General features: G+C 38.1%; 1 protein-coding gene across 2 annotated transcripts in view; it reads right to left on the bottom strand.

Annotated features, from left to right (window-relative positions):
* GCSAML (germinal center associated signaling and motility like) overlaps positions 1 to 21065 on the bottom strand; it is a 51818-nt gene that overhangs the window by 6355 nt on the left and 24398 nt on the right. For both annotated transcript variants that reach the window (XM_027624391.2, XM_027624392.2), the window contains one exon: positions 16077 to 16126. In XM_027624391.2, the coding sequence (XP_027480192.1) occupies positions 16077 to 16126 (50 nt within the window). The remainder of the gene's footprint in view (positions 1 to 16076; positions 16127 to 21065) is intronic.

Genomic DNA, 21065 nt, shown 5'->3' with positions numbered 1-21065 from the left:
GCCCCCAAAATTTCAATCTTAATATTGTTTTATAATCATGAACTGAGGGATTTCTACTCTCACCTCTTTTATTCAACATAGTACTGGAAATCCTAGCTGCAGCAATCAGACAAAAAGAAATAAAAGGCATGCAAATCAGTAAGGAAGAAGTAAAATTTTCACTATTTACAGATAATATTGCACTTTACATAGAAAACCTGAAAGACTCATACAAAAATCTGCTAGAACTGATTAACAAAGTCATTAAAGTTGCAGGATACAAAATCAATGTATAGAAATTTGTTGCATTTCTATACATTGATAATGAAGCAGCAGAAAGAGAAATTAAGGAATGAATCCCATTTACATTTACCCTGAAAATAAGGTACCTAGGAATAAACCTGACCAAAGAGGTAAAAGATCTGTACTCTGAAATGTATAAAACACTGATGAAAGAAATTGAAGAGGACACAAAGAAATGGAAAGATGTCCCATCCTCATGGATTACAAGAACAAATATTGTTAAAGTGTCTACACTACACAAAGCAATCTACACAATTAATGCAATCCCTATCAAAATAACAACAGCATTTTTCACAGAACTAGAGCAAACAATTTTAAAATTTGTATGGAACCACAAAAGACCCTGAATTGCTAAAACAATCTTGAAACAGTAAAGCAAAGCAGGAGACATCACAATTCCAGACTTTGTAAGATCATAGAGCTATAGTAATCCAAGCAATATGGTACTGGCACAAAAATAGACAGATCAATGGAACAGAATAGAGAACCCAGAAATAAGTCTGCAATTAGATAGTCAATTATTCTTCACAAAATCAGGAAGGAATATCCAATGAAAAAAAGACATCTGTTCAACAAATGGTGTTGGGAAACTGGACAGCAACATGCAAAAGAATGAAACTTACCACTTTCTTACACCATACACAAAAAATAAATTCAAAATGGATTAAAGACCTAAATGTGAGACCTGAAGCCTAAAAGCTCTAGAAGAGAACACAGGCAGTAACTTCTCTGATATTTGTCATAGCAAATTTTTTCTAGATATATCTCCTGAGGCAAGGGAAACAAAAGCAAAAATAAACTGGAACTTCATCAAAATAAAAAACTTCTGCACAGTGAAGGAAACAGTCAACAAAGGCAAAGGGCAACCTACAGAATGAGAGAAGATATTTGCAAATGACATAGTGATAAAAGATTAGTATCAAAAATATATAAGGAACTTATAAAACTCAACACTCAAAAAACAAAGAATCCAATTAAAAATGAGCAGAAGACATGAATACACATTTCTCCAAGGAAGACATAAAAATGGCCAACAGATGTTCTGCATGAAAAGATACCCAACATCGTTCATCATCAGGGAAATATGAATCAAAACTACAATGAGATACCATCTCACACCACTCAGAATGGCTAAAATCAACCACACAAAAAACAACAGGTTTTGGCGAGGATTTGGAGAAAGGGGAACCTTCCTGTACTGTTAGTGGGCATGCAAACTGGTATAGTCACAGTGGAAAACAGTATGGACGTTCCTCAAAAAGTTAAAAAAAGAACTATCCTATGATCCAGCAATCCCATTACTGGGTATTCACCTAAAGAATGCAAAAAACACTAATCCAAAGGAACGCATGCAGCTCTATGTCTATAACATTATCAATAATAGCCAAATCATGGAAGCAGCCCAAGTGTCCATTGACTGATGAATGCATAAAGATGTGGTATATACATATTATTTCACTCATATGTGAAATTTCAGAAACAAAACAGTTGAACATGGCAGGGGAAAAAAATAGATTCAAACCAGGAAACAGACTTTTTTTTTTAAAGATTTATTTTTATTTATTTTGAGAGAGAGAGAGAGAGAGAGCACATGAGAGGAGGGAGGGCCAGAAGGAGAAGCAGTTTCCTCGCTGAGCAGGGAGCCCGATGTGGGACTCAATCCCGGGACTCCAAGATCATGACCTGAGCCGAAGGCAGTCGCGCAACCAACTGAGCCACCCAGGCGCCCAGGAAACAGACTTTTAACTATTAGAGCACAAACTGATGATTATGGGAGGGGAAGTGGGTGGGGGTATCATTGAATAGGTGATGGGGATTATGGAAGGCACTTGTTGTAAGGAGCACTGGGTGTTCTGTTTAAGTGATGAATCACTACATTCTACCTCTGAAACTGATATCACACTGCATGTTAACTAACCAGAATTTAAATAAACACTTGAGGGAAAAAAAATAAATGTCAGGTGTTACCTCCCTCCCCACCACCACCAAAAAAAGAAGATATGGTATATAGGTGACGTATGGAATTGTTGAATCACTGTATTGTACACCCAAAGCTAATATTACGCTGTATGTTAACTAACTTGAATTAAAATAAAAACTTTTTTAAAAATCCAAGATACTCTCCCCACCTTAAGATTTTTAATTACATCCTCAAAATCCCTTTTTGTCATATTAAAGAAAAAATAATTCAGATTTCAACTGGATGTCTTTATCCTGCCTACCACATATGTATCCCTTATTATTGAAGAAAACAGGAAAATACAGATTTGGGAGTATATGAATATTAAAGTGAATATATTAATGTAAACTGCTCATCCATCCCCCAACATTTCATAAAATACCAAAGAAAATCCTCCTTTCCCTAAGTCCATGACATAATACACTGAAAAGCATCACGATGTTTTTTGTTTTTTGTTTTTTTCTGAAATACAAAATTAACCTTCTGTTTGTTTCTGTTTTAGTAAATCTGGTAACCCTATTATGGCTCATAAGACTTTAATGGACTGCAATGTCTTTTCTGCAATTGAAACCAGTAATTATGACTGAACTGCAACAATTGGTACCATGAATGATTGAAAGCAACAAAGTCCCCAAAGTATGAGAACCTGGTTTTCGTTATATCATCAGGTTTGGTTCAGAGGCAGAGAGGATCCCAACAGTATTGAAATACGGGAAACAAGTGGTCCACGGCACACACAGCTAAGAGTTTGCTAAAGCTAACCTGCAGCCTCCTGAATGGAAGAGGCCAGCCTAAATGGCTGTTCAATAGACCATTATGGAAAGAATGAAGAGTACAAAGACTGAGCTATCAGATCATTCTGATTGCTTCTGAAGCACATAAACAGAAATCAAGATACCATCATGACTTTAAATTTGCAATGCAAGAATCAAAAGACCAAGTAAATTGCTCTGAAAGAATATCCTTTGTACTTGAGCCCACTAATCAGAGTAAAGGGTAAAATATTTTTCTCCTATATCTCTTTCACAGTGAGTGGAGAAGATCCATAAGCACATCCTGCGAAGATCAACCACATGATATTTTGACCAATGGGCAACATGATCACATCGATTCTCCTATTCTGCTCTGGTGACCTGGTCCACATGAATGTAAACAAACGAACCAACGGCAATGTGTCTTCCCTAAGGAAATCAGGAAATTAATGATTTGAATATTGAAAAGCTGCAAAGGTGGTGATTATTAAAAGTCTTTATTTAAATTGCACCTAGTTGGGGAGGAGCTAAGATGGCAGAGTAGTAGGGGCCCCTGAGTTTGCCTTGTCCCTTGAACACAGCTAGATCAACATCAAACTATTTTTTTTAAAGATTTTATTTATTTATTTGACACAGAGAGGGAACACAGCAGGGGGAGCAGCCGAGGGAGAAGCAGGCTCCCCGCTGAGCAGGGAGCCCGATGTGGGGTTCGATCCCAGGACCCTGAGATCATGACCTGAGCTGAAGGCAGACACTTAACAAACTAAGCCACCCAGGCACCCCAACATCAAACTATTTTGAATAACTGGGGGTATAATCTGAGAATTAAGAAAACAATCTGCACAACTGGAGGGAGAGAATGTGGAAGATGTGAGCCTCAGAGCTGTGAATTGGGGGAGAGGAGAGCCACAGGGCCGTGAAAGGGAGGGAACCCTTTTTGTTAAGCAAAGTCAAGGAGAGGGAGAGAGTGCAGCAGGTAGGGATTGTTCCATAAGACTGAGCGAGAAGGTCCCCTGGGTAGCATGGGAGAGATCACACCCCTTCCTGGAGTACATTTGCAGGAGTGTATTTTACCTCTCCAAGGACAAAAGGCCAAGTGGGAGCTGGGACATAGGTGTGCACAGAGGTCAGATACCCTGGTAGCAGCTTTTCTCTGTGATCCACAATAGACTCAAGCCACTGTGCACACACGGAGCAGCTGCTTTTCTGGACAGAACTGACCAGAGACACCCGCAGACTGCAGATAACCTGGTGCCTACCTTTTTTTTTTTTTTAAGATTTTATTTATTTATTTGACAGAGAGAGACACAGCAAGAGAGGGAACACAAGCAGGGGGAGTGGGAGAGGGAGAAGCAGGCTTCCCGCTGAGCAAGGAGCCAGACATAGGGCTCGATCCAAGGACCCTGGGATCATGAACTGAGCCCAAGGCAGAAGCTTAACGACTGAGCCACCCAGGCGCCCCATGGTGGCTGCTTTTATTTCTCTGTCACGAGAGAATCAATAGACACAATACTGTGCTTTTCTGGGACACGATGGTGCTGGGCATGCCTCAAGGCTCTGCTCTGGGGGAGAAGAGTGGGGCAGCACCTTGCCAGGCCCTTTACAATGGGGAGTTTGGAATCCCAGGCGCTCAATGGCCTGGGCACAGACAGGTTAAGGCCAGGGATCTGAGGAAAGCCCAAAGCATAGGGGACCGTTTGCTTTTCTGTGAGGACCACCAGCAGCAGCAACCATGAGTTCCCTTCCCCGGAGATGAGAGGATGGGGTGATGCCATCTTCTTCCTTCACCACCACTCCCTTCCCCCCCACAGCCCACCAGCACAGGTGGACTAAAGAGAGAAACACAGCATCTCCAGTGGAGGCTGGAATCCCCTACCCTGAACCCTGCACCCCCAGCTCCTGGCAGAAACATTTTTACAATGGCAAGTCAGCTTGTGAGCCAGCCCACTGGGCCTCTCCCTCAGAAGAGCAACACAAACCCCCATGCATATAACAAGTCTACTGATGAAGGAGTGCTCTAAAGCGTCAGCTTCACTTCTGGTGAAAATAGGATGAGGCTTTCTTTTTTGTTTTCTTATAATTTTTTATTTCGTTTTTTATTTTATTATGTAATGTTAATCACCATACATTACATCATTAGTTTTTGACGTAGTGTTCCATGATTCATTGTTTGCATATAACACCCAGTGATCCAATCACTGCGTGCCCTCTTTAATACCCATCACCAGACTAACCCATCCCCCCACACCCCTCCCCTCTAGAACCCTCAGTTTGTTTCTCAGAGTCCATAGTATCTCATGGTTTGTCTCTCCCTCTGATTACCCCCCTTCATTTTTCCCTTCCTACTATCTTTTTTTTTAACATATAATGTATTATTTGATTCAGGGGTACAGATCTGTGATTCAACAGTCTTACACAATTCACAGCGCTCACCATAGCACATACCCTCCCCAATGTCTATCACCCAGCCACCCCATCCCTCCCACCCCCCACCACTCCAGCAACTCTCAGTTTGTTTCCTGAGATTAAGAATTCCTCTTATCAGTGAGATCATATGATACATGTCTTTCTCTGATTGACTTATTTTACTCAGCATAATACCCTCCTGTTCCATCCACGTGGTTGCAAACAGATGAATGGATAAAGAAGATGTGATATATGGGGGCAGAGCAAGATGGCAGAGGAGTAGGAGACCTAAATTTCGTCTAGTCCCAGGAATTCAGCTGAATAGGGATCAAACCATTCTGAACGCCTACGAACTCAACAGGAGATCAAAGAAAAGAATAGCAACAACTCTCTGAACAGAAAAGCGACCACTTTCTGGAAGTTAGGACGTGTGAAGTGAATCCAAGGCGATATTTGGGAGGATAGACAGCGGGGGAGGGGGCCACCATCAGCCGCTCCTGGCAAGTAATAGAGCAGCGGAGCACAAAATCGGAACTTTTAGAAGTCGGCTCAGCTAAGAGACGTCACTCCAGTGGCTAAGCGGGGGTGGGGGGCTGGGGGGTTGGAACCGTCACCAGACAGTGTGGTCTCAGGACCCTCGGGATCACAGAAAGACCGGGGGTGCCTGAGTGCGGCAGAGATCCCAGGTATCGGAACATGGAAGCCAGCTGCAGAGACGGAGCCGAGGCATGGGCTCTCAGCTCAGGGTTGCCATAAACCATGATCCACGGCACAGTTGGGCCACTGCTCTTCCAGCAGGGACCCAACAAGAGGCAGATCCAGGGAGACTACCCTTCCTCCACCGGGAGCACACCGCAGGGATCTGCTGGGTTTGGAGACTCTACACAGGGTCAGGTGCCAGACATAGAAACACTCAGTCACAGGCCAGGTGAGCACGGAGTGCAGCCGGAGACCAGGGAGATGGGACTGATTACTTTTCACTGGGGGCTCACTGAGGAAAGGGGCCCTGAGTTCTCGGCTCCTCTAGGACAGAGATTTGGAGGCTGCCATTTTCACTGTCATCCTCTAAAACTGTACGAAAAGCTTGCAGGGAACAAAAGCTCCCGAGAGCAAACCCGAGCAGATTACTTAGCCCGGACCGGCAACAGCAGGGCAATTCCGCCTCTGGCAAAGACATTTGGGAACCACAGCAACAGGACCCTCCCCCAGAAGATCGGGAAGAACAGCCAGCCAAGACCAAATTTACCGATCAATGAGAATGGCAGAACTCCAGCACTAGGGGAATACTGCACATAATATTCATGGCTTTTTCCTATGATTCTTTAGTCTTTCAAAGTTAATTTTTTTAACTGCCTTTTTTTAAATTTTTCTTTTTCCCTTTTTCAACCAACATCTTATAAATCCCTTTTTTAAAAAACATTTTTCATTTTTAAAGTCATATTCTATCCCTTCACAGTAGTTACCCTTATTTTTCATATATATATATACATATATATATAAGTTGTTCTCTCTTTAAAATTTTGAGATACAGTTTCTTCTAAAAGATCAAAATATACCCTAAATCTCTAGTGTATGGCTTTGTTCTGTTCTACTCCCCTGCCTGATCACATTCTCTCCCTTTTTTTCTTAAGGGCTCTTCTTCTTTTTGCAACCAACTTCTTATGTTATCAATTCCTTTTATAAAATCTTTCATAATTTTCATCCTTACACTCATATACCATCCCTTCATCATATTAACCCTTATTTTTGTACATGTATAAGTTTTTCTTTCTTTAAAATTTTGGGAGACACTTTCCTCTAACAGACCAAAATACACCCCAAATCTAATGTGTGCCACTGATCTATACACCAGCCTGATCATATGTATTAATGTTCGGGTTTTTTTTGTTTCTTTTGTTTGTGTTTGTTTTTATCTTTTTCTTTTTCTTTTTTCTTTCTGTCCCTTTCTTTTCCCCCGGTCTCAGGTCTTTTCTGATTTCTTTAGTGTATATTTTCTGGGGACTTTGTTACCCTGTTAGCATTTTGTTCTCTCATTCATCTATTCTCCTCTGGACAAAATGACAAGATGGAAAAAAATCACATCAACAAAAAGAACAACAGGCAGGATCATCTGCCAGGGACTTAATCAATACTGACATTTGTAAGATGTCAGAACTAGAGTTAAGAATGCTGACTTTAAAGATACTAGCTGGGCTTGAAAAAAGCATGGAAGTTATTAGAGAAACCCTTTCTGGAGAAATAAAAGATCTAAAATCTAACCAAGTCGAAATCAAAAAGGCTATTAAAAAGGTGCAAGAAAAAATGGGGGATCTAACTGCTAGGATAAATGAGGCAGAAGAGAAAATTAGCAATATAGAAGACCAAATGATGGAAAATAAAGAAATTGAGAAAAAGAAAGATAAACAACTACTGGATCACGAGGGCAGAATTTGAGAAATAACTGATACCATAAGATGAAAAACATTAGAATAATTGAGATCCCAGAAGAAAAAGAGAGAGAAGGCCAGAAGGTATATTGGAGCAAATTATAGCAGAGAACTTCCCTAATTTGGGGAAAGAAACAGGCATCAAAATCCAGGAGGCACAGAGAACCCCTCTCAAAATCATTAATAATAGGTCAACATCCTGACATCTAACAGTAAAACTAACGAGTCTCAGAGACAAAGAGAAAATCCTGAAAGCAGCTCGAGAGAAGAAATATGTAACCTACAATGGTAGAAACATTAGATTGGCAACAGACCTATCCAGAGACACCTGGCAGGCCAGAAAGGACTGGCATGATATATTCAGGGCACTAAACGAGAAAAAAAATGCAGCCAAGACTACTATATCCAGCTAGGCTGACATTGAAAATAGAAGGAGAGATAAAAAGCTTCCAGGACAAACAAAAACTAAAGGAATGTGCAAATACGAAACCAACCCTACAAGAAATCTTGAAAGGGGTCCTCTAACAAAGAGAGAGCCTAAAAGCAACATAGACCAGAAAGGAACACAGACAATATACGGTAACAGTCACCTTACAGGCAATACAATGGCACTAAATTCATATCTTTTAATAGTTACCCTGAATGTAAATGGGCTAAATGCCCCAATCAAAAGACACAGGCTTTCAGATTGGATGAAAAAAAAAACAAGACCCATCGATATGCTGTCTGCAAGAGACTCATTTTAGACCCAAAGACACCCCCAGATTGAAAGTGAGGAGGTGGAAGACCATGTACCATGCTAATGGACAGCAAAAGAAAGCTGGGGTGGCAATCCTTATATCAGGCAAATTAGATTTCAAAACAAAGGCTGTAATAAGAGATGAAGAAGGACACTATATCTTACTTAAAGGGTCTATCCAACAAGAAGATCTAACAATTGTAAATATCTATGCCCCTAACATGGGAGCAGCCAATTATATAAGGCAATTAATAACAAAAGCGAAGAAACACATTGACAACAATACAATACTAGTGGGGGACTTTAACAACCCCCTGACTGAAATGGACAGATCATCTAAGTGAAAGATCGACAAGGAAATAAAGACTTTAAATGACACACTGGACCAAATGGACTTCACAGACATATTCAGAACATTCCATCCCAAAGCAATACACATTCTTCTCTAGTGCCCATGGAACATTCTCCAGAATTGATCACATCCTAGGTCACAAATCAGGTCTCAACTGGTACCAAAACATTGTGATCATTCCCTGCCTATTTTCAGACCACAATGCTTTGAAACTAGAACTCAATCACAAGAGGAAAGTCAGAAAGAACTCAAATACATGGAGGCTAAAGAGCATCCTACTAAAGAATGAATGGGTCAACCAGGAAATTAAAGAAGAATTAAAAAAATTCATGGAAACCAATGAAAATGAAAACACAACTGTTCAAAATCTTTGGGATACAGCAAAGGCAGTCCTGAGAGGAAAGTATATAGCAATACAAGCCTTTCTCAAGAAACAAGAAAGTTCTCAATTACACAACCTAACCCTATACCTAAAGGAGCTGGAGAAAGAACAGCAAATAAAGCCTAAACCCAGCAAGAGAAGAGGAATAATAAAGATCAGAGCAGAAATCAATGAAATAGAAACCAAAAGAACAGTAGAACAGATCAACGAAACTAGGAGCTGGTTCTTTGAAAGAATTAACAAGATTGATAAACCCTTGGCCAGAGTTATCAAAAAGAAAAGAGAAATGACCCAAATCAACAAAATCATGAATGAAAGAGGAGGGATCACAACCAACACCAAAGAAATACAAACAATTATAAGAACATATTATGAGCAACTCTATGCCAGCAAATTAGATAACCTGGAAGAAATGGGTGCATTCCTAGAGATGTATCAACTACCAAAACTGAACCAGGAAGAAATAGAAAACCTGACAGATCTAAAACCAAGGAAATTGAAGCAGTGATCAAAAATCTCCCAAGAAACAAAAGCCCAGGGCCAGATGGCTTCCCAGGGGAATTCTATCAGACATTTAAAGAAGAATTAGCACCTATTCTCCTGAAACTGTCCCAAAAAATAGAAATGGAAGGAAAACTTCCAAATTCATTTTATGAGGCCACCATTACCTTGATCCCAAAACCAGACAAAGACCCCATCAAAAAGGAGAATTACAGACCAATATCCTTGATGAACATGGATGCAAAAATTCTCACCAAAATATTAGCCAATAGGATCCAACAGTACATTAAAAGGATTATTCACCACGACCAAGTGGGATTTATCCCTGGGCTGCAAGGCTGGTTCAACATCCGCAAATCAATCAACGTGATATAATACATTAACAAAAGAAAGAACAAGAATCATATGATCCTCTCAATAGATGCAGAAAAAGCATTTGACAAAGTACAACATCCTTTCTTGATCAAAACTCTTCAGAGTATAGGGATAGAGGGCACATACCTCAATATCATAAAAGCCATCTACGAAAAACCTACAGCCAATATCATTCTCAATGGGGAAAGGCTGAGAGCTTTTCCCCTAAGGTCAGGAACGCAGCAGGGATGTCCACTCTCACCACTGCTATTCAACATAGTATTAGAATTCCTAGCCACGGCAATCAGACAACAAAAAGAAATCAAAGGCATCCAAATCGACAAAGAGGAAGTCAAACTCTCACTCTTTGCAGATGATATGATACTGTATGTGGAAAACCCAAAAGACTCCACCCCAAAACTGCTAGAACTCATACAGGAATTCAGTCAAGTAGCAGGCTATAAAATCAATGCACAGAAATCAGTGGCATTCCTATACACCAACAACAAGAAAGAAGAGAGACAAATCAAGGAGTCGATCCCATTTACAACTGCACCCAAAACCATAAGATACCTAGGAATAAATTTAACCAAAGAGGCAAAGGATCTGTACTCAGAAAACTATAAAATACTCAGGAAAGAAATTGAAGAAGACACAAAGAAATGGAAAAACGTTCCATGCTCATGGATTGGGAGAACCAACATTGTGAAGATGTCAATGCTACCTAGAGCAATCTACACATTCAATGCAATCCCCATCAAAATACCATCCACTTTTTTCAAAGAAATGGAACAAATAATCCTCAAATTTGTATGGAACCAGAAGAGACCCCGAATAGCCAGAGGAATGTTGAAAAAGAAAAGCAAAGCTGGCGGCATCACAATTCCGGACTTCCACTTCTATTATAAAGCTGTCATCATCAAGACAGTATGGTACTGGCACAAAAACAGACACATAGATCAATGGATCAGAATAGAGAGCCCAGAAATGGACCCTCAACTCTATGGTCAACTACTCTTTGACAAAGCAGGAAAGAATGTCCAATGGAAAAAAGACAGTCTCTTCAACAAATGGTGTTGGGAAAATTGGACAGCCCCATGCGGAAGAATGAAACTGGACCACTTCCTTACCCCACACACAAAAATAGACTCCAAATGGTTGAAAGACCTAAACGTGAGACAGGAGTCCATCCAAATCCTAAAGGAGAACACAGCTTGCAACCTCTTCGACCTCAGCCGCAGCAACTTCTTCCTAGAAACATCGCCAAAGGCAAGGGAAGCCAGGGCAAAAATGAACTATTGGGATTCCATCAAGATAAAAAGCTTTTGCACAGCAAAAGAAACAGTCCACAAAACCAAAAGACAACCGACAGAATGGGAGAAGATATTTGCAAATGACATATCAGATAAAGGGCTAGTATCCAAAATCTATAGAGAACTTATTACACTGAACCCCCAAAGAACAAATGATCCAATCAAGAAATGGGCTGAAGACAAGAACAGACATTTTTCCAAAGAAGACATCCAAATGGCCAAGAGACACATGAAGAAGTGCTCAACATCGCTCGGCATCAGGGAAATCCAAATCAAAACCTCAATGAGATACCACCTCACACCAGTCAGAATGGCTAAAATTAACAAGTCAGGAAATGACAGATGCTGGCGGGGATGTGGAGAAAGGGGAACCCTCCTACACTGTTGGTGGGAATGCAAGCTGGTGCAACCACTCTGGAAAACAGTATGGAGGTTCCTCAAACAGTTGAAAATAGAGCTACCATACGATCCAGCAATTGCACTACTGGGTATTTACCACAAAGATACAAATGTAGGTATCCGAAGGGGTACGTGCACCCCGATGTGTATAGCAGCAATGTCCACAATAGCCAAACTGTGGAAAGAGCCAAGATGTCCATCGACAGATGAATGGATAAAGAAGAAGTGGTATATATACACAATGGAATATCATGCAGCCATCAAAAGGAATGAAATCTTGCCATTTGCATTGACGTGGTTGGAACTGGAGGGTGTTATTTTGAGCAAAATACATCAATCAGAGAAAGACATGTATCATATGACCTCACTGATATGAGGAATTCTTAATCTCAGGAAAGAAACTGAGGGTTGCTGGAGAGGTGGGGGGTGGGAGGGATGGGGTGGCTGGGTGATAGACATTGGGGAGGGTATGTGCTATGGTGAGCGCTGTGAATTGTGCAAGACTCCTGATAACATATAACATTATATGTTCCAAAAAAGAAGATAGCAAGAAGGCAAGAATGAAGGGGGGCAAATCGGAGGGGGAGACGAACCCTGAGAGACTATGGACTCTGAAAAACAAACGGAGGGTTCTAGAGGGGAGGGGGTGGTGGGAGGGGTTAGCCTCCTGATGGGTATTAAGGAGGGCACATACTGAATGGAGCACTGGGTGTTATACACAAACAATGAATCGTGGATCAGTACATCAAAAACTAATTATGTAATGTATGGTAACTAACCTAACATAATAAAGAGAAAGAAATATGGTGGAACACTACATCAAAAACTAATGAAATATTGTATGGTGCCTAACATAACATAATAAAATTAAATTAAATTAAAAAATAAAATAAATATATTTTCTAGCATGCTTTACTACAATCATGTACACATACATACAGTCAGTGTAATTGTCTCATATGACAATTTAATGTGCAACACCCTATGATGATGTTAAAATTTATTATTCTATTTTTGGATGTGATGATGTTTGGTGAAATACATTTATTGCATGGCCAGTGAAATGTGGTCAATGAAACAGTAGTATCAGAAGCAAGCCACCATGAGCTGAGAGGTGATTAAGAAATGCAAAGTTCCAAATAATGAGAAGAAGATCGCTGAAGCAATAGTGATAAGAAGTGAGTTTCTTTCACATATGTCTGTCCCCAGGGAACGAACATTGCTGTTCATAATTGTTCATTCTGAGTACTTACATGATTACTACACCTGGTTACTATGTCAAAAAAAGTGAATGCTACAGCAAAACAAGAAAAAATAAAAGAAAAGAGGGAGAGGAGAGGAGAGGGGAAGAGAAGAGAAAAAAGAAACACTTAACACAGCTAATTTTCAAAAATGGCCCTATTTAAAACACCTATATAAAATGTAAATCAGCAGATTTGGGTTAATTTCTTCCCATGGAAGTTTATAAAGTATTGCTCAAAATAAATCATATCACAATAGTTTAATTTTGCTTTTGTTTCTCTTGCCAGATAAGACATATCTTTTTAAAAAAATGCTTCTACAACTAATGTCAAAGAAATTACTGCCTATGTTTTCTTGTAGGAGTTTTATGGTTTCAGGTCTCACATTTAGGTCTTTAATTCATTCTGAGTTTGTGTGTGTGTGTGTGTGTGTGTGTGTGTGTGTGTGTGTGTGTGTGTGTGTGTGTGCTGTAAAAAGTTTTTCAATTTCATTCTTTTGCATGTTGCTGTTCAGTTTTCCAGACACCATTTCACCATTTGTTGAAGAGACTATTTTTTTGCAATTATATATTCTTGCCTCTTTTGTCATAGATTAGTTGACCATAGAGTTGTGGGTGCATTTCTGGTTTTTCTATTCTGTTCCATTGATCTATGTGTCTATTTTTGTGCCAGTACCATACTGTTTGGATTACTGTCGCTTTGTAGTACATCTTGGAATCTGATATTGTGATATTTCTGGTTTTGTTCTTATTCAAAACTTCTCTGGCTCTTCAGAGTCTTTTGTGGTTCTGTACAAATTTTAGGATTATTTGTTCTAGTTCTGTGAAAAGTGTTGGCATGTTGATAGGGATTGCTTTGAATCTGTAGATTGCTTTGGGTAGTGTATACATTTTAACAAATTGGTTCTTACAATCCATAAACATGGAATATCTTTCCATATATTTGTGTTGTCTTCAATTTATTTCATCAATGTTTTATAGTTTTCAGTGTACAGGTTTTTCACCTCCTTGGCTCAGTTTAATCCAAGGTATTTTATTCTCTTTGGTGCAATTGTAAATGAGATTTTTTAAAATTTCTCTCTCCTCTACTTCATTATTTGTGTATAGAAATGTGAGAGATTTCTGTATATTAATTTTTTATTTTGCAATTTTACTGGATTCATTTTCAGTTCTAATAGTTTTTGGTGGCGTCTATAGGGTTTTCTATATATAGTATTATGTTATCTGCAAATGAAAGTTTTTCTTCTTCCTTACCACTTTGGATGCCTTTTATTTCTTTTTCTTCTTTGATTGTTGTGGCTATTCCAGTATGATGTTGGACAAAGTGGTAAGAGTAACTATTGGGACTACACCAAAATAAAAAGTTTTTGCAGAGCAAAGTTAACCATCAGCCAAACAAAAAGGAAACCTACTCAATAGGAGAAGATATTTGCAAATGATATATCTGATAAGGAGTTAATATTTAAAATGAGTTAAGAACTTACACAACTCAACACCAGAAAACCAAAGAGGACAGAGGACCTGAATAGACATTTTTGCAGAAAAGATAATACAGATGGCCAACAGACGTTAAAAGATGCTCAACATCACTCATCATCAGGGAAACACAAATCAAAACTACAATGATATATCTGTCAGAATGGTTAAAATTAACAAAAGAAACAACAAGTGTTGGTGAGGTAGTGGAGAAAATGGAACCCTTGTGCATTGTTGGTGGGAATGCAAGCTGGTGCAACCACTCTGGAAAACAGTATGGAGGCTCCTCAAAATTTAAAAATAGAATTATCCTAGAATCCAGCAATTGCACTACTGGGTATTTACCCCAAAAATACAAAAACACAAACTCAAAGGAAAATATGCACTCCTATGTTTATAGCAGCATTATTTACAATAGCCAAATTATGGAAGCAGCCCAAGTGTCCATTGACTAATGAGTGAATAGAGATTATATATATGCAATGGAACATTATTCAGCAATAAAAAAAAAATGAAATCTTGTCATTTGCAATGACATGAATGGAACTACATAGTATAATGCTAAGCAAAATAAGACAGTCAAAGAAAGATAAATACTATATGATTTCACTCAAATGTGGAATTTAAGAATCAAAACACATCAAACAAACTGATTTGTTTCCACCAGAGGGGAGGTGGGCAGGGGGATGGGTGAAATAGGTGATGGGGATTAAGAAGTGCACTTGTGATGAGCACTGAGTAATGTTTTGAATTTTTGAATCACCATATTGTACACCTGAAGCTAATATAACATTGTATGTTAACTATACTAGAATTAAAATAAAAACTTAGTTAATAAAAAAATGTGCAATTCACAAGAAAAAAAAAAGAAGAAGAAATTCAGGCTACCCACGAAAGAATGGAATATTTCTAATAGGACAAATAGCTAAGAAGTTGGCTTCTTTCTCTCTTTTTCTGTATTTGATATGTCATTTGGTTAGCACTCTATGGGGTTATTAGATTTTTTTAAAGATTTTATTTATTTATTTGAGAGAGAGAGAATGAGAGATAGAGAGCACGAGAAGGAAGAGGGTCAGAGGGAGAAGCAGACTCCCTGCTGAGCAGGGAGCCCGATGTGGGACTCGATCCTGGGACTCCAGCATCATGACCTGAGCCGAAGGCAGTCGCTCAACCAACTGAGCCACCCAGGTGCCCGGGTTATTAGATTTTTAACAAGATAAATAAATTATTACCACTAACAAAAAGTGAATAAAAAACTTGTAAAACTTAAAAATTTAAGGAAAATGAAATAAATCACACACAGATATTACTTTCATAAAAAAGTAATGAGATCAGTTTTGTTAGACAAAAAAAAAAAAAAAATGAAGGACTAAGACAGCCCCATAAGGACTCGAAGCCGTGTTTCCTTCAATCCTAACATAGTATCAAAACTAATTTAGATGTTTAAATTTACAACTTCCCTTGTATGAAGAATATTATGAAGCAATAACTTACTTTTCTTATCTTGAACTTGATTTTGTCTCTCATATGTAGTCATTTCCTGCCTACAAAGGAAAAAGATAATAACATAAGACAGCCCAGTCATCTGAAGCTGAAAACACACTTGAAAGAGAGGTTTCATTCCTATTAACCTAATGTCATTGGTAGATTTACAATTCAAATGTTAATTAAAATTAAAAGCCTGCTTACTCGAGGTGTTTCTGAAAAACCATGAAATATAGTTGATAACACTGCGGGAGTTGGTGGATATGTTAATTAACTGATGAGGGGGATTCTGTTCACAAAGTATACATATATCACCACATACACTTTAAATATTTTAAAATTTTATTTGTCAATTATAACTCAATAAAGCTAAAAAAAATAAAAATCTAGGAAAAGAGGGGTGATTGGGTGACTCAGTCAGTTAAGTGTCCAACTCTTGATTTCAACTCAGGTCATGACCTCAGGGTCATGAGATCAAGACCAGCAGTGGGCTTTGTGCTGGGTGTGGGGCCTGCTTGAGATTCTCTCTCCCTCTCCCTCTGCCCCTCTCCCCTTGCTCTCACACGTGTGCACTCTGTCTAAAAAAAAAAAAAAAAAAAAAAAACTCTAGGTAAAGAAGAAGCAGAGAATAAAATTCCATATTTTATGAAACAAGGAATTAATAGATTATCATACTATGTATAATACCACATGTACAAAGAACAGATGTGCAATATAGTAAAATTTGGAACAATTTATTTTTTTAAGATTTTATTTATTTATTTGAGAGAAAGATAAAGCATGCTCACAAGCAGGGGGAGCTGCAGAGGGAGAGGGAGAAGCAGGCTCCCCACTGAACAGGGGGCCCTACTTGGGGCTTGATCCCAGGACCCTGGGATCATGACCTAAGCCAAAGGCAGACCTGAGCCAAAGGCAGACACTTAATAGGTTATTTCTTCTCTGTGTCCTCCCCAAACAAATACACAAAGGTATGAACACACCATTTTATCTCACCTACTTCCATTCAAAGTACTAAACACAAAGTTTTAAACATGAACTAGATTAAAAAATAATAACATACAAAGCAGAAAAATGTATCAAAGGCAGATAAATGTAATCATCTGTAATAATTATTGTGAAAAATAATAATAAATGGAGAAATAAAGTAGCTACCATAAAGTAGGAAAACAATGTAAAGGAATAATAAAATATTTAGAGATTAAAACAACATTAAAAAGAGTCATAAGTATGATCAAATTTTTGTTAGTTTCAGAGGTAGAATTTAATGATTCATCAGTTTCATACAACACCCAGTGCTCATTAGGTCAAGTGCCCTCCTTAATGCCCATCACCCCTTCTCCCCACCCACCTCCCCTCCAGCAATCCTTAATTTGTTTTCTATAGTTAAGAGTCTCTTATGGTTTGCCTCTCTCTCTGTTTTTATCTTATTTTATTTTTCCTTCCCTTCCCCTATGTTCCTTTATTTCATTTCTTAAATTCCACATGAGTGAAATCAAATGGTATTTGTCGTTCTCAAACAGACCAATTTCACTTAGCGTAATACCCTCTAGTTCCCTCCATGTCGTTGCAAATTGCATTTCTAAAAACAAGCAGGCAGGGCGCCTGGGTGGCTCAGTTGGTTAAGCGACTGCCTTCGGCTCAGGTCATGATCCTGGAGTCTCTGGATCGAGTCCCGCATTGGGCTCCGAGTCTGCTTCTCCCTCTGACCCTCTTCCCTCTCATGCTCTCTCTCTCTCTCAAATAAATAAATAAAATCTTTAAAAAAAATTATAAAAACAAGCAGGCAGCATGTAATGCATGCCTGAAGTGAACATTAAGTGATAGAAAATGAGAATGTAGTATGGTTAGAGAAAAATAATAAAAGGGAAAGAAATAATCTCATACACATAGTTGTTAATCTTGGAGATGAGAACCACATAAATGAAACAAAAGTATTGAAAGATGTAATAAGATATCTGAAATAAAGACTTCAATCTGAAAATGTATTTTATGGGGGGCAAACCCACAAATCACATGGAATCTTGAGATATGTAATAGCTTCTGAACTTCAAGAATAAATGATAAATTCTAAAATATCCATGAGGAAAACACTTACTGTGCAACTAATTTATCAGTGAGATGAGCCTAACGTAGCCCAGCTTTCCCATCTGAAACCAAGCCCACAAAGTGGTGAAGAAAATAGGATGAAAACAAGAATTCTATGACTCTCTAAGAAATGAAAATGTACTGTCAAGTACATTAGTACCCAGGGGATATAAAACCTATGAGTTCTTTAGGGAATAAAACAAATCAGAAGATGACTGCAAACTGCATTTGAATATTATAGAATTCAAAGTCATGTTACAAAGAAGTTGATGAATGATGAATCTAAGTCGCTCAGCCAGCTCTGTCATTGAGGGTCTGGCCATAAAATCCAAATCTGTCCAAATCCATGTTGTGGATTATCACCATCTACTACTGACTGTCTATCTTAAATACAGTGAGATAGTTTTGGGTCCTGTGGCTAGCTGTAACTTGCAGATTGGAAATATCCCTGGATTTCCTTCCTTCCTTCCTTCCTCTTTCTTTCTTTTCTTTTCTTTCTTTCTTTCTTTCTTTCTTTCTTTCTTTCTTTCTTTCTTTCTTTCTTTCTTTCTTTCTTTCTTTCTTTCTTTCTTTCTTTCTTTCTTTCTTTTTCTTTCTTTCTCTCTCTCTCTTTCTTTCTTTCTTTCTTTCTTTCTTTCTTTTTTCTTTCTTTCTTTTTCTTTATTTCTTTTTTCTTTTCTTTTTTCTTTCTTTCTTTCTTTCTTTCTTTCTTTCTTTCTTTCTCTTTTTCTTATTGTTGTTGTTTATTGACATGTGTTATGGATTAAATGGTGTACTCCCCCAAATTAATGCCCAGTATCTTGGAATGCAACTGTTTTTTGGAAACAGGGCCTTTATAGAGGGAATTAAATTAAAATGAGGCTTTTGAGGTGAGCCCTCATCTAATTTGACTGTTGTCCTTATAAAAAGAGGAAATTTGGACACAGACAGGCATAGAGTGAAAATAATATGAAGACACAGGGAGAACACAGGCATATAAACCGAAGTAAGAGGCCTCAGCTTCTGAGAGAGAGCCACTCTGCCAACACTTTGATCTTCGACTTAGGGACTCCAGAGTTGTGAGAAAAAAAGTTTCTGTTAAATCTTCCAGTCTGTGGTACTTTGTTATGGCAACCCAAGCAAACCAATGCAGCCTTATATGTAGAAATTAGTTCAGACAATATTGTGTTAATATGATAATCACCCTTATCCTGTTTCCTGAAGGGGAGTTGCCTGCCATTCCCCCACCTAGCTCGACCCTTCCACCACATGGGTCTTCATACACATTAGAAGATAAAGACTAGCGAATTGCCCTCCTCTCATTTCAGAACAAAGACGGACAGGAGATGATATGATAAAGACCATAAACACCTGCAACTCATGAAATGTTACTTACTGAAATACTTAGAATCAATATGAAGCAAAGAAAAAATGAACATTAACTCAAATGAAATAGTAGTAGATTAATTTCTCTCAAACAGCAACAACAAGTAGGAAAAATAAGGACATAAAATATCTGAAATACATAATTGATCAGGTTTTCCTAATAGATAAATTACAAATTATGAACCTTAAAATAATTATCATTGGAATTTTCAAAGCCTATGGGGCATAACAGACATAATGCTAGCTTGTACTTTTAAATGCTGGTTTCATCCGGGCATGTGCTCATGTCTGAATGTTAATTTTTAAAATGTTACTTTTACAACCACAATCTAAAGTTGCAGTATTTTTAATTGTAAGACTATTTTCCATATGAAGAAACAAGAATTTAAAGAATATAAGTAACTACTTTCAAAGTTGGTGCACAATACATGACAAAGAACTTTGACAAAATCCACAAGCAGAAATAACAGATACTGATACTGATAATAATGCAATAAAATCAGAACTTATTTAAATATATAATACACTGTTTGGAATTAAAAACAGTTCAAGTCCAAGAAAACATAAAAAGCAAAGTAACACAATTTTGGACAATAATACTAATTCCTTTAATAACACATGGAATACAGATAGAATGGAATACTACTCAGCCATCAAAAACAATGAAATCTTGCCATTTGCAACAATGTGGAGGGAACTAGAGGATATCATGCTAAGCAAAATAAGTCAGAGAAAGACAATTATCATGATTTCACTCACATGTGGAATTTAAAAAACAAAATAGAGGAACATAGGGGAAGGGAAGGAAAAACAAAATAAGATAAAAACAGAGAGAGAGGCAAACCATAAGAGACTCTTAACTATAGGGAACAAACTGAGGGTTGCCAGAGGGGAAGTGGGTGGGGGGAAGGAATAACTGGGGGGTGGTCTTTAAGGAGGGCACTTGAACTAATGAGCACTGGATGGTGTATGAAACTGACAAACCACTAAATTCTACCTCTGAAACTAACAACAACAACAAAAAGAATTGCTTGTACTTATTGATGCTTTTAATGTTGTTTTAATCTCTAAGATTTTATCATTCCTTGCCATTGTTTTCCTGCTTTATGGTAGCTACTTTCTTTCTCCATTTATTATTTATTTTTAACAATAATTATAACAGATTATTATATCTATCTACCTTTAATACATTTTTCTGCTTTGTATATTATTATTTTTTAATCTAGTTAATGTTTACAACTTTGTGCTTAGTACTTTGAATGTAAGTAGGTGAGATAAAATTTTTAACATTATAGAGGTACCCTACAACCCAGCAATTGCACTACTAGGTATTTATCCAAAGAATGCAAACTTAGTAATTCGAAGGGGCACATGCACACCAATGTTTATAGCAACAAAGTCCACAATAGCCAAAATATGGAAAGAGTCCAGATGTCCATCGACAGATGAACAAATAAAGAAAAGGTGATCTATAGTGGACTATTACTCCGCCATAAAAAAGAATAAAATCTTATCACTTGCAACAACATGGTTGGAACAAGAAAGTAT

This window comes from Zalophus californianus, chromosome 5 (assembly GCF_009762305.2).
Source record: "Zalophus californianus isolate mZalCal1 chromosome 5, mZalCal1.pri.v2, whole genome shotgun sequence".
Taxonomy (NCBI): domain Eukaryota; kingdom Metazoa; phylum Chordata; class Mammalia; order Carnivora; family Otariidae; genus Zalophus; species Zalophus californianus.
Note: the sequence above shows the minus strand (reverse complement) of the source record. Positions and strands in the feature narration are given on the sequence as shown.